The sequence below is a fragment of the Cryptomeria japonica genome, chromosome 4 (genome assembly GCF_030272615.1).
Source record: "Cryptomeria japonica chromosome 4, Sugi_1.0, whole genome shotgun sequence".
NCBI lineage: Eukaryota > Viridiplantae > Streptophyta > Pinopsida > Cupressales > Cupressaceae > Cryptomeria > Cryptomeria japonica.
In genome coordinates, this window is record NC_081408.1 from 461,989,577 (window position 1) to 462,004,961 (window position 15,385).

General features: G+C 37.4%; 1 protein-coding gene across 5 annotated transcripts in view; it reads right to left on the bottom strand.

Moving 5' to 3' along the window:
• Positions 1-3,560: 3,560 nt before the first annotated feature.
• Positions 3,561-15,385, bottom strand: part of LOC131077356 (endonuclease III homolog 1, chloroplastic) — a 169,638-nt gene continuing 157,813 nt past the window's right edge. For 2 of the 5 annotated variants that reach the window (XM_058014837.2, XM_059219882.1), the window contains one exon: positions 3,561-4,271. In XM_058014837.2, coding sequence (XP_057870820.2) covers positions 4,128-4,271 — 144 coding nt within the window. In that variant the 3' untranslated portion in view covers positions 3,561-4,127. The remainder of the gene's footprint in view (positions 4,272-15,385) is intronic. The other 3 variants (XM_059219880.1, XM_059219881.1, XR_009372340.1) reach the window with 3 other exon arrangements.

Sequence of the window (15,385 nt, forward strand, 5' to 3'; positions counted from 1 at the left end):
TAATTAATAAATTAATTAAATCTAAAATGGAAAACAAAAAATGTTAAACTGACGTCCAAAGACCTGATTAGGGTCAAATTAAGTCAACTTAAGTCAAAATAGATGAAATTAGAAAGAATGGGACTTAAGATGAAATTAGAAAGAATGGGAAAGGTTAGAAAGGAAAGGAGGCAACTCGAGTGAAAAACTACAAATTAGGGCAAACCGGGTAAAACCGACCAATACCGAGCAAACCAAGTCAAAACAAGTCACCAGACGGAAAGGGGACAAATGTGAAGCTATGGGATTGAAAAAGAAATCAAATTGCAACTTTGACATATGACTAGGCAGGAAAGCGGATCCAACGGGATCGAAAACAGAAGGCAGGAAGCAACGAAACCCTAAAAGCGAGATGGAGAAAACGATCAAAACGAACACTATCGAAGCAAGAGGGGAAAAATCTAACGTAAGGGGGCTAAAGCAAGGGTCAAAATGCAACTTTTGCACTAGGAGTGGGATGAGACGGGAAGAATCTAAATAGGTGTGAAAAAGGTTGAACAAGAGGTTCAAACTAGGGGTAAAAAACCTTAATTTGGATGCAATTAGGCAAAACGTCGTTGCAAGAGCGACAAGGGAAAGGTCTGATGCAAGAGAAGCGAGGTTACGGGTGAAATGCAATCCTATACCTGAAATGGGAAGCAATGGATCAATCTAATCAAGGAATGGATGGGATAGAATCGTGTGAAAAGGTTGAGGAACAAAGGTGGTGTTTATTTTAAGTGTCTACACTATTCATTTGTTTGTTCCTTTGGTAACAAAATTGCTATGTTGTATTAATCCTTACCTATGGTAACCAATAGCACAACAATACGAAACCACTATATATCTTGGGAATCAATAGCACAAAGCATGAAGTTGGAAGATTGAAAATTTCAATATTTTGTATAGGTTGTTGATCTTAAAGATCGAACAATTCCAAAAGTTGCCTTTGTTCTTATGAAGCCACAAAAAGGAGGGACTTGCTAGCGCAATTATGTTCATCACCAACCAATAGCATAATGGTGAAGTTGTCAAACTAACTTCTCTAAATTTTAAAAAATTGCCATGTGGCATGTGAATCTTTGTTCCTCTTCACTGGCTCTCAAAACCTACAAAAAACAAGAGAAGGCCCACAAGATAAATAACTTGGTATTTTTTACTGATAGTGCAATGGATTTTATTTTTTTGAAGCATTACAATTTCTTTGAGCCACATCTTGCATGTGGCTAACTACCAAAAACTACTTTTGCTCTATTATGTGGACAATGGGACCCACCTGTTTGATGTGAATATTACAACCAATAGCACAATTTTAAGTTGTCAAATTGGCAACTTGAAAAAAATGTGCTAGCTAGTGATCTCAAACGAGATTAAGCAATTCAAAAGTCTTGCCTTCTATTCTTTCATCTTTTGAACAATTCAAGAATTCAAAACTTTTGCACTATCAGTCAAATTTCTTGAATGAACACTAAGCTACTAATGATCAAAATATCAAAAAAAAATATTGATTTTGGTCTATAAATTTTGAAACACAAGTTTGTTGAAAAGTAAAGAAATACAAACTATGTTGAAGCCATATTGGGAACACAAAATAAAATACCACAAAGGAGAAGCCAATTTGGCCAAAACGAGCATAGAGTAAAATATTCTATGAGATCTATACCACAATTGGCACGATAATTTGTTGTTACAATTGAAATCATTTAGCAATGAATAAATGACTTCTTGGAACTACCAACTAAGAGAAAGCAACCTTTCGTAAGTGCATTAATCACAATTAGGGAATCCTCTTCCATGATTAATTGTTGCATCGTTAAGGATGTTAGAGCCATCCCTATAACCATACTGTTCTAATTCTACTTAATTATTAGTACAATGACCTAAACATAAGGAACCTTAATGAACAAAGTTTGTCTTCTTGTGAGTACTAATTCCTACCCTTGCACTTCGTGGATTGCCTAAAGAAGTCCCATCAAAATTCAATTTTACATAACTAGAAAGGGGGGATACAATCCAATTTTGCAATTGAATCTCTCTTCTTGCACCTAGCAATGTAGGAGGTAACCTAATTAATTTTTCATTGTACCTATTAACCATTTAAAAAGAGTGGAGTTCACTATTCTATTTTGTGTTGCATCAAAAGGTGTAAATTAAAACACTAGCATCACTTACTAAGCTAGACACAAAATGTTACTAAGAATGTCACATACTACGTTAAATCAGACAGAAAATCATATCTCCCACTTATCTCAACATTGGATAACTTATTTAGTCACAAGAGTTTTAGACATCAATTAACAAAAAAGAATTAATACTCAATGCAATGTTGTGTAGTAATTAAATGATTTGTCAAATGTCAACACAATTAAAATTACAATCAATATTAATAATCTTCATATTGCTCTTCATCAAAAGCATCAAAATCTTAACATTTGGTTTGTTTTATCTTGAACCACAGCCAGTTACAATGCCACTTCCACTAGCCATGTATTGTACAAACTGCCTCATCTAGAGATAATTTCTCATCTAGAGATAATTTCTGGCAAGTTGTGCAACGACAACATCTAAGTCAATACACTCATGAGTTAGATCCCAATTCCTCGTCACCCCCTCATTGTAATCAAGATTCTTATGTGACAAACCTTCATGACACATGAAATTTTCATAATTTTATCACTCAAGGGTGAAATTATGTATGCAGGTATTTTTTGTTCGTAAAAAATGTAAACATAAAATAAAAAGAAAACTTTTTTTGTTTTTTTGGGGCAGCCTTTGGGTTCTCTTTGGTTCGCCCAGGGTCCCTCCTGGGAACCCAGGTAGGACACTGGAAGAACTCATTGAGGAACTAGTAAAGGACCAGAACCAGACCTGTAGCCACACGGGTACAGGTGTGTGGGTGTCAGGGGGTGTGTGTTAGAAGAACCCAGTAACATAGGTCTCAAGTAACAAAAAATAATTTCAAAAAGAACTGCAAACTCAAGGATATCCATTCACATGATCTCAAAACCATAAATCAATGGGATCTTTTTATATATAAATAACAAAATCATTGATGCCATAATCGATATATGAGCATATATTTTTTGGTAGGCAAAAACAACTCTGTTAAACCTTAGATAATGTCGAAAAGATGTATGCGTAGGACCATAACTCATTTGCACTGACATGATTTTTTTTGCTACTGATAACAAAACCAAGAAGGCAGATAAATAATTGACAAGAGAATTCTGCTCATCTAAAAATAATTGGCAACCATACTATTAAACATAATTTCGGAACTTATGCTGGCGAACACGTTAGTAGAATGTCAAAAAAATTGAAAGCGGTATTTCTGCTTGATCTGTTTCCATGGTGTTGCAATAAGCAAAGAGGATGGATTCCCTTCAGCCTTCTACGATACTGTTAAAGACTTCAGTAAACCCAAAAAGGAATGTGAAAGATGATATGGATTATCGGCATTGAGCTCAGCAAATTACTAGATACACCAAAATTACCCATCTCCTTTGAAGAATCACAAGTAGCTTATCTGAGTCTTGGCGGTCTATACAACTGACTGCCTTAACATATTAATAAACAATAAAGAGAACATAGTATCGTTGATGATTTTAATTTGATCAATTTTTATAACCAGAGGTAACAGTTGGTCATCTGACCTTATAGTTTTAGCCATCTGTAACATGTTGAGAGTTCTGAATTAAGTACACAAAATAAAATACACAATAAAGATAATAAGCTTCCGATGTCATAAAACTGGTTGCAATGATTCCTTACGAAGAACTGTAGAGGACACATTTGCTACACCCAAAACTCCAATTCTTTTTAGACAAAATGTACATTCCACTTTGGCATCAAGTCTTCAAGTCTTCTTCATTTTAACCAAGGTAATAATTGGTCATCTGAACTTATAGTTTTAGCCATCTGTAACCTATCTAGAACTTTGAATTAACTAAACAAAAAAATACACAATAAAGATAATAAGCTTCCGATGTCATAAAACTGGTTGCAATGGTTCCTTACAAAAAAACTGTAGAGGACACATTTGCTACACCCAAAACTCCAATTCTTTGTAAACAAAATGTACATACCACTGCGATTTTGGCATCAATTCTTCAAGTCTTCTTCATTTTAACTAAGGTCCCTGAATTTGATTTGGAGTTGGCTGTCTCCTTGAAAGCTGCTGGACAAATATTACTCACTAGGCATTCTCCACAATGAGGTCGAAGAGGTGTGCAAATTGTTTGCCCAAATCCAACCTGCATCACAAAATAGGGAAAATAACCTCCACTCACAATATCAATAATCAACACCTTTAATGCAGGCACAAAATTCAGACAAATTAAGACAACAGTAATCTTGGACATACTAAAGGACACTACTTTTTTATAAGATTATCTCTACGTTGATTGATAGCCAACACATTATTCATTCAAGTTACTCAAAAGCTTCCTTTTAATTGTCCTTTATAATTTTTCTAGTTCAATAGATCTATCGTTTTAAAATTGCTGGACAGTCAAGATAATTGACAATACCTAAATAAGCAGTTCTTCACATATAAAGATATTAGCGTGGTTTGGTTCTGTATTAGACAAGGTTTCCTTCAACAACTATCATCTATCATGGATAATATTATAATAAAATACAATAAGTATTTCAAAAATTAGTAACCCATCCAAGAGTCTGCTCTCTCACAAAGCAACAATCGTGCAACATATTATTTTGACGTTTTGTTTTGTCTTCATTCTTTGTTGAATATATAACTTGAAAATGAGCTGAAGAGATGGTGTTGACTTCTTGAGCTTTTCTTTTTCTTTTTCTGATAAAGAAAAATTATATATATTTATATAAGAGAGATAATTACAAAGGACAGGGATTTAGAATCTTGTCAACTTTTTCAGAATTGCAAAAAACAGCTAAGTTTGAGATCTATTTTCTACTTTTGTCAGTTAATTGTAACCAAAAAGTCTAGACATTGAACAGCTAGCTATTACAAAATTGCTGTGTAGAAAGCACATAAACCATCTTAAAAGAAAGAATATAGAAAAACCTAGTTGATAACATAAGAAGGCTAAAACAAAAAACATAGCTGGAGAGGAGTGGCAAGGGGAGCAGCGAGCGGGAAATTCAAATTTCAAACCTAGGAATGGCGGATTTCTTGGGGATGGCAGTCTTTCTGCGGGTGGAGCTGGTAATCAAGCTGGTTTCCAGGTTTCTCAGGGTACTGAAGGGGACAAGGCGACAGTCAAATCGGTGGAAGACAAATTCCAAAAACGGGGACCCACATGATAGAGGTAAGGAAAAAAAATGGTCAGCGCTTTTTGGAGTGAGGCCACTGGTGAAATCCAGGCTTCCGGAAGTTAACAATATATCTAATCCCGCGACAGGAGTTGTCGCTATCTCTATTCCGGATAAGCTGGTTGATCTCGCTATGTCTGGATTAGCTATGACCTTAGTTGGAAGGTTCGCTGGTTTTAGGCCTAACATTGATGTTGTAAGGAATTTTATAAGGAGGAAATGGGTTCTCAAAGGTCAAGTGGATGTGGCAGCTTTGCCTAGGGGTTTTTTTTCCTTTGCTTTTAATTCCGAAGAAGATATGAATAAAGCTCTATGTGAAGGGCCATGGATGTTCGGCAAGTCAACCTTCGCTTTACAGAAATGGGCTCCTAACCTTTCTCTTGACGAGTCCTTTTTTGTGTCAGCGCCTGTGTGGACGCGTCTCCCTGGCCTTCCGCTGGAGTTCTGGAATGAGGAGGTCTTTAAAGGGATTGCGGGTTCATTTGGAGAACTTCTCTTGATCGACCCGATGACTGCAGCTAAATCAAGGTTGGTATTTGCTCATATCTGTGTTAATGTTAATCAAATGATGGATATGCCTCAAGCTATTGAGATTATATCTAAATTGGGGAAATGGACCCAAGTGATTGAGTATGAATCTCTCCCGTTTGTTTGTTTTCATTGTAAAAAGTCGGGTCATTGGGCGAAATCTTGCCCGCTCAAGAAGAGTAAGAGTGGTAAGAGTGATAGCAGTTCGAAGCAAAAATGGCAAACGAAAGGGAAGAGAGAAGACCCAAATGCAGAGTGTGTTCCTAATAAGGAAGTGATTGAGTTGGAAAATGAGGAAAAGAAGGATATGAATAGTAATAATGAAAAATTGGTTTGTGCCTGTTCTAACAATCAAATAGAGAGCAACAAGGAGGAAGAGCAAAGGATGGATGTAAATGCTCAAGAATTTGAATCAGAGGACCAGAAGGAAGGGCCTATCATCCAGGATAAAGCTGATGAGAGTTCCAATGATGATGCTTATGCCTCATCTAATACAAAAGAGAATGGGGGAGACTTTAATGAAGCGCAGGACTATAACATTTCGGATTTTGAGCCTTTTCTGTTATTAACCAATGGAAGTCCTAAGCCGATCCAATGCAAAACTCCACCTAAAAGTTTGGAAACGGTGGCTCTTGAGGGAAATTTTAAGATTATCAGTACTAAAGAAAGCAAATCAAATAATGGAGGACCCAATGGAGGTATTTCAACTAGAAGCAAGAATAAGAAAGTGGCAGATGTTGGAAGTCACAGCAAAAACCAGGGGAGACCTTCTCTAAAAAATCAAAGGGAACAAGAAAGTTGGAAGAACCGTGCTGATGGAACACAGAGTTCCATCAAGTCAGCCTTATCCCCGGTTAAAGTATGAAGATAATTTCATGGAATATAAGAGGGCTGAATGCCCCCCATAAGCAGGATGTGTTACGTAATATTATAAGAGATCATAAACCGGATGTTCTCCTTGTTCAGGAAACTAAGATGTGTAAGGATAAAGTGGAAAGGATTAGAATATTAAAAAATAATGGAGTTATTGGAACTAGTTCGGAGGGTGCCTCTGGAGGAACAGTGATTTTTTGGAATCAAAATACTATTATAGGGAAAGAAATAATTTCAGAAGTTAATAGGACCTCAGTTCTGCTTGAGCAAATTAAGGATAACTTTGTTTGGGTTATCACCAATGTCTATGCGCCTAACTCTAAAGCTAAGAGATCTAAATATTGGAGGAGCCTTGCTAAAGACAAACTAAATTTTGCTGATAAAAGCTGGATAATAATGGGAGATTTCAATACACCTCTTAAAGAGGATGAAAAGATGGGAGGCCTCCCTTTGCAGCTGCAGGGAAGACAAGATCTTATGGATTTTATTAACGATCAAGCTCTTATGGATGTGGATCTCCAAGGGATTAATTATACTTGGACCAATCGTAGAACGGGATCTGATCTTATTCAAGTAAGGTTGGATAGATCCCTGATTTCTCCTGAGTGGCTTTCTAAGTATAGTTGCTCTTTGGCATCAATTATTAAGATTGGATCTGATCATTACCCTATCTCTTTTACTACTAATTATTTTTCTGCTAAGAGAAATTTCCCTTTTAGATTTGAAAAAACGTGCTTATCCCACCCGTCTTTGGAAGTCTGTGTTGCTGATTGGTGGAATTCTGAGGTTGAGGGAACGACATTATTCAGAATAGCCAAAAAGCTTAACATTATAAAGCCAAAATCAAAATATGGAACAAAGAGATATTTGGTGATATCTTTAAAAGCAAAGCCCAAATTAAGACTGAAATTAAGGAAGTCCAAGATAAAATCCAAGAGGAAGGGCTTTCAGAGAACTTGAGATCTGTTGAAAATGGGTTGTTGTCTAAATACCACACAATTATTTATAATGAAGAGACTTTTTGGAGACAAAGATCAAGAGCCTTGTATTTGAAGGAAGGTGATAAAAACACCCGGTTTTTCCACTTGACATCTCTAAAGCATAGGGCGGTTAACAGGATTTCCAGGTTATCTTGCAATAGGGGGATTTTATCGGATGAAAATGATATAAGAAAGGAAGCTTTGGATTTTTTCAGCAATCTTATGGGAGGGGTGGATGATCTGGATTTCAGAAATCAAGACCTTCTTGTGCAGGCTATCCCTCCCATTTTAAATGAGGATGACAACAAATATCTCTCTTGGATCCCTTCTAATCAGGAAATCAAAAAGGCGGTGTTTTCTTTTCAGGGAGATAAGTCTCCTGGTCCGGATGGATTTCCAATGTTCTTCTTCCAAATCTTCTGGCATATTGTGGAGATTGATATCTGTAATGGAGTCAAAGAATTCTTTGGTTCAAGGAGGCTTTTAAAAGAATTGAATGCGACCTTCATCGTTCTTATTCGGAAGGTTTCTAGAGCTGACTCTATTAATAAGTTCAGACCTATTAGTCTTTGTAATTCTGTTTACAAGATTATCTCTAAGGTTCTTACCTCTAGAATGCTGGATATTCTTCCCAGGATTATTTCAGCTCAACAGAATGGTTTTGTCCCTGGTAGAAAGATTCTGGATTCTATTATTTCAGTTCATGAAAATATTCACTCTTTAACTGCTGCAAAAAATCAGAGTTTTTTTCTTAAGTTGGATATGTCTAAAGCCTATGATAGAGTGAATTGGCAATTCCTTTTCAGAATTATGAAAGCTTTTGGGTTCGGGGATAAAGTGATTCAGCTCTGTTCCCAGTTCACTGAAACTTCCTCCTCTGCAGTTATTGTTAATAGATCCCCTTCTAGTTTCTTCAAACGTTCTAGAGGTCTAAGACAGGGGGATCCCATCTCCCCTATCTTGTTCACTATTTTAGCTGAAAGTTTAGACGGATATATTATAAAAAATGTGGAAGATGGAAAGCTCAAAGGCCTTAAACCTTCATCTTCCAACTTAACCTGTACTCATGAACAGTTTTTTGATGATTCGATTACTATGGGGGAAGCTACTATTAGGGAAGCAAGATATATGAAGAATGTTATGGACACCTATGAAACTGCTTCTGGCCAAAAAATTAATTGGGATAAGAGTTCTTTGTTCTTTATTAATACCCCTGCTGAAAGACAAATAAGGATTGAAAGAATCCTTGGATGTAAAATTGTTGAGTTTCCTTCAACCTATTTGGGGCTCCCACTTTGTCTAAAGCCTTCGGAGAATTTCTGGATGAAGTTGGTTGATAGATTCAATTCTAAATTGGCTGGTTGGAAAGGAGCTATCCTTAGTCAAGCGGGCAAGGTAACGCTGATTAAAGCTACTCTTCAAAATTTGCCTATTTAAGCCCGTAGTCTGTTTAAAATCCCCAGAAAGTTTGCGGAGGCAATTGAAAGAATTCAAAAAAAAGTTCCTTTGGTCGGGAGTGGAAGACAAAAATAGAATACCTCTTATTGCTTGGAACAAAATTTGTACTCCTAAGGCTTTTGGGGGGTCGGGTTTAAGGAATATTATTTCTATGAATAATGCCTTGTTAGCTAAACAAATCTGAGGAAAGAGAATGGAATTTAATCTAGAAAAAGAAATATCTTTATATGCAACCATCTGAGGAAGAATTTATGGATAACTCTTTTTCTGTTGAAGGATCTGCAATTTGGAATGCAGTTCAAACGGCTAAAAGTTGGGCTGCTGCTAGAAGAATGTGGACATTGGGGAATGGAAGAATTATTAGATTTTGGAAAGACAGATGGCTCTTGGATAAACCTCTGGAGGATATTCCTATCATTAAGGAATGAAAAGATTGGTTCAAAAATAGGTATGGTGGCTCTATTAGAGACTATTGGAGAAACGGGAAGTGGATTGAGTTCAGCCAGCAATGTCCAGGATTAAAGTTTCTTGAGATTCTGCTTTCTTATAAAAATTTTAGGGACAATAAGGAGGATAGTTTGATTTGGAGGGAGACTTTGGATGGGAATTATTCTCTGTCTTCGGCAGTGGCTATCCACAACAAAGTTCCAGAAGAGATTCCTTTGTGGGCTTAAGTGTGGATAAAGAAGTTGATAACCAAAGTTAATATCTTCTTTTGGATTTTTATCCAAAACAAGGTGCTGACTCTTGATAACCTCCAAAAGCGTGGATTTGTTTTTCCTAACAGGTGTTCTCTTTGTTGCAGGGAAGAGGAGTCTGCTTGTCACATCCTCTACCAGTGCACTTTCAGTCAAGAAATCTGGAACATTATTTTTAGTAGGTGGAAGCTGAGCTGGGTTTTCCCGAACTCTCTGGGGGAGTTCTGGCAGCAATGGTATTGTCCTAATTCCAACTCTAAGAATGTTGAGCCGTGGAAACTTACTCTCCCTAATGTTATATGGAATATCTGGAAGGAGCGTAACAACAGGATTTTTAGGGATAAAAGTGCTAACCCTGAAGTAGTGGTGGATAAAGTCTATAGAGGGATATTTGAATGATTAAATGGAACTGATCATGGTTTAACTGCTAAAGAGGACTTTAATGATAGATGGAACCTCTCTAATATCAAATCTAGTAAGGAGAAGGGTAGGGATGGTCTTGTTTGGAGCTTTCCGTCTCAGGAATGGAATAAGGCCAACTTTGATGGGGCGTCTAAGGGGAACTCGAGTAAAGCTGGTTATGGGGGCATTGTCAGGAATTTTGTTGGAAGTTGTCTTGTGGCAGTTGCTGGCCCTCTGGGTAATCAAACTAGTCATTATGTTGAAGCCTCTGCAGCTTTGAATACTTTGATTCTAGCTAAAAACCTTAATCATGATAAATTATGGCTGGAGGGAGACTCTCTAAACAATATTAAGTGTCTGAAGGGAGAAACTGAGCCATTGTGGTCTATAGAAAATATTATTTTTAAAGCTAGAGAAATTATAGCTAGCTTTAAATTTATTATAATTGAACATGCCTTTAGAGAAAAAAATTTGGTTGCGGATGGTCTAGCAAACCTAGGCACAATTTCCGAAGCTCAAAGTATTTGGTATGGGGAAGGTAATATTAATTGTAATATTAAAGATCTTTTAAGAAAGGACAAATTCATGGGGAAAGATGGATTGCACAATTAATTATGAAAGTTTTAATGAGTTATCATCACATTTATAGAAAGGTTATGATGACACGACAGAATGGCAGAATCCTAATCAAAGCTATTAATCTTCCGCACACTTTGTGGGTTAGCATTTTCAAAATTTCAAGAGTCAATTGGAAGGAAGCTCCGAAATTGCAGAAGAACAGACTTGGTATAACGAACTTGAAAATGGGGGGGGATCTAAGGAGAGAGGAACCAGATAACATATCCAAATGGAAGGAAATGCAAAAGGTATGGACTAAGCTGAAAAAAGGGTTCATGACGAATTTCATGGAGAAGCTGGTCAATTATGATAAAGGCAGAGTTAACCTAGCTGTCACCAAAGTCATTGAAAAATGAATTAATGGTTCATTCAAAATTCATGGTGTGAGGTTTAAGGTGGATGTGAACCTCACAGCGACGGTAACAGGTATGCCCCACTCAGGTCTTAATTTTTTTAGAAACTTGAAAGTTTCTAATAATGTGGTTAAGTTTTTTACGCGCAAAGAGAAGGAGAGGGCAAAAATTGGTAAAGCTACGGGGGGGGGGGAGGGGGGATTATGATGCTTCCAACATTAAGAAAATTTGGGGTTGTGTGTTGAATGCTATTATGGAATACATTACTGTGGAGGGTCGTTTTACTAGGGTCCACACATACCATTTTGTGTTGTTAAATCATTTCAGGCATGAGAAGAGGATTTCCCTGCCCTACCACCTCCTCAGGTCTTTGCCAAGGTCTCTTAATAAGCATAGCAAGAACCCTTCGACTCTGGTGCTTCATTGTGGCCTCATTTTGCTCATTTATGAGCACTGCAGAATCCTTGCTATCCAGGAAAATAACAGATTGTATGCGTCTCCGGGGAAAGGTAAGAGAAAGATGGAGGAAGGCGGGCCTAGCAAGGAAGAATTGAATCAGAGCAAAAAGAGTAAAGAAGCCACTAGGTTGAAAATTCAAGAGGACAAGGATTATCAAAAGGAGACGGAGAATGACTCAGAGGATATAGGAAAAGATGGTAGTGAGATGGAAACTGATGAATCTGGAGGAGAGGAAAGCTAGAAAGAAGAGGAAGTGGAGGAAGAGGAAGGAGCTAAGGATGTTTCCGATCAAGATAGTCCTACCCATAGTGTTAGTTTAGGCACTATCAAAAGCCAGCCAATGGAGGAGCAGGATAATAAGATTAATGAGGAAAAAGAAATGGATATTGAGCAGGATAAGAATAAGGAATTTGAGCAGGAGATGGACAAGGAGAATCCGAGCAAGGATAAGGAGTTTGCTGGAGAAGGGTTAATTCTGGATAATCTCAAAAACCTATTTGAGGCTAGAATGGGTTTTGACAGGTGGGCTTATGAAGGAATCAAGAATCTGGAAAAAAATGGGAAGCAGGGGGAAGAGAAAAGGAAGAAAGATGACAGGGACCAAAAGCAGTGGAAGAAGGATATGGAGGAAAAAGCAAAGAAGATGGAAGCTCAGATTGGTAATCTGGAGGAAGGAAATACTGCTATGAAAGACCTTTTGGTAATGCTTCCGGATATCCTTACTATTGTTACTAAGAACTTAGAGGAAATTTCTAAAGTCCTTGAGGGCTCCAGCATTCTCAAACCCGTTGTGGACCTTGAAATTGATGAAGATGCTACTGAGACAAGGACTGGGGAAAGTGCTCCTGGTGGCGCGACTAAGAGAACAAGGGCGAGCATGAAGAAAGCTGATGTGGCCTCTTCTAAGGAGATCCCTAAACTTAGGGATAATATTAAAGAATTGCATGGGACTAGCGGAATTCTGGCTAATGCCCTGAAAAACATTAAGTAGTTTGTTTTCTGTCTTTTGTCTGTTTTGGTTGGACGTTGATGGTTCTGTGGGGCTTTTTTGCTGGATATTGCTCGTTTCTATGCTGGTTTTTTAGATGTTTGTTCCTTCTTGTTTCTTAATGCTTTATTTTCTTAAGGATCTTTTGTAAAGGGTTTCAGGGTCCCTTCAAAACCTGCTTTTACCGTAATCAAAAACATAAGAAGGCTAAATAAAGCTACTTCTTCCCTGAACAATGGTAGCCCCAAGGGAAGTACAGTAAACCATCTTCATTAACTACTTGTGATGGTTTAGTAGTCATGGATGGTTGGACCAGAGCTGCTTCTTATTGGTTCCTTGCATATCATTGTTTGAGATGTCCCCTTGATAATTCTGACACTTTGGAGAAGTCAAGAGTTCAACCTATTCATGGAAGATTTCCACAATATGACAATAAGCATTTTCTACAGTAGCAGGGAGTTGATTGCTTGAAGAGTGTGCGCATATTAGTTATCACTGTTGGAGCTCTCCCATTGATAATTCTGATGCTTTGGAGAAGTGAAGAGTTCAACCTGTTCTTGGAAAATTTCCACAATATGACAATAAGCATTTTCTAGAGTAGAAGGGAGTTGATTGCTTGAAGAGTGTGCACATATCAGTTCACTGTTGGAGCTCTCCCCTTGATAATTCTGAGGATTTGGAGAAGTCAAGAATTCAACCTGTTCTTGGAAGATTTCCACAATATGACAATAAGCATTTTCTAGAGTAGAAGGGAGTTGATTGCTTGAAGAGTGTGCGCATGATTTTCTTTAACTAAATTGATTCTATCAGTGTAACTGTTCATTGAATCAATAAAATCTTGTTTCTTTAAGGATTTCAAAGAACACTTGATGACTCTAGAACTTTTTTCCATGAGGTGGTCATGTAGGTGAACACTAGCAAAACTAAGGTCATCATCTTTACCTTGAAGAAAATGAAGGTTAGGGAATTTGTTTTTGAGGGCAACCCCTTACAAATGGTCAATGAATTTAAGTACCTTGGTCTTGACTTCGACAATAAACTCAGCTGGGAATATGTAGAGCAAAAAGGATTCAAGAAGGAAAACCTTATTGCAAAATAGATGTAGAAGAGCTGAACTATGGGACTGGAAAACTAAGAGAACTCTTTTTGGGCTTCTTTTGGTTGCAGTGGTATTATACAGATGTGAGGTATGGGGTAGCAACACTTTAGCAAGAAAATAGAGACAGATAGAGAGATTACAAAAACATTTAATCACAAATAGCCTCAAGATTAAATCATCTATCCTATACGAGTTTGTCTTAGTGGGAGCAGGGGCTTTCCCTATTGAGGCGTTGGCTATGTTCTGGTAGCTAAGTTATCTAAGAAGATTAGAAAACATAAAGATACATCATTTGCAAAAAATGGCACTTGAAGAGAAACTAGACAGGAGGAAGAGCACCCGGATGAAGCAAAACATTAAATGGATGAATAAGTGGGGTATTAGCATTAGAGACTGCCCAAATAACAATAGGGAAATAAAGAAGTACATGCAAGAAAAATTCAAAGAAAGCATGTGGGCAGGAAAACACGGGACGAAAAAGGAATGTTATATAAAACATTTCAATCCCACACATGGAAAAAGGAATACTATATCAAACATTTCAATCCCACAACTGACCACACACAAAAGAACTACATAGGAATGGAAATAAAATGGAAAGCAAAAATGTTAATTGCCTAGATAAGAACCAACTCACATCAACTTAGATGTGAAACCGGAAGATGGATGATACCTAAAGAGGAGTGGGCAGATAGATTTAGATATTGCACTCAAGGAGTGGTGGAGACAAAATGGCATTACATCATGGAGTGTCCACCTACAAGGACGTTCAGATCAACAATATTGAGATGCTAAATGTAAAGACCTTGAGCAAACCATTTGAAGAAGAAAAGATAACAAGAGTTGCTGATTTCCTGATGGAGTTACACAGTAGAAGATCCAAGATGCAGAAGGAAAAGGAGGTTTAGTAGGCATAGTGTTTTGGACTTTGCATGCTTTTCTTTGTTGGCTACTCGTGGGTCCCATAGGCTGTTTGGCCTCTTGGACGTTATGATAAACATTCATTCATTCATATCAATAGCATGGCATAGATTTAGCAAGCTTGTTTCCCTGAAGAGGTCATGAGTGTGTGCTTCCCTTATGTATTTACTTCGGTTGTGAATTGTTTTTATGATTTAATGCATGATTGCAAGAAGATTTAGGTAGGCCATTTGGACATTTTCAGCTCTGAGTATTTCAGATTTTTGAGAATGGCCATACCTAAGAGGGATTTGGAGTCTGGATTAGTGAATGTACATGAGATGGATGCTAGATTGTTTAGCCAAAAAGCTAGAAAAGGAACTACTTTAGAGCAAGGAGCTGAAGTGGCCAAGGAAAGGCCAAGACCAGAAGGGAAGCGTTAAAAAGTGACTGTAACAGTGTTAGTACTAGATTTCATAGTATTGGACATGGGATATTTGCTTAGTACAGAGATCTGAAAGGTGCATTTGAGAGTGAGGAATGGGTTTAAAATCAGAATGAACCTCAGCTTCCTTATTGAGATTAATTCCATGGGGATAAATTTAGTAACTAACACAGCTGAAGATTAGGGATGGGACTTTCTCTTGGCAGTGGGGATTTGTTCTTCTTTCTCCACTAGGATTGGTTGTGACAAGTTGTAATATCCCAGTTATTTTTTA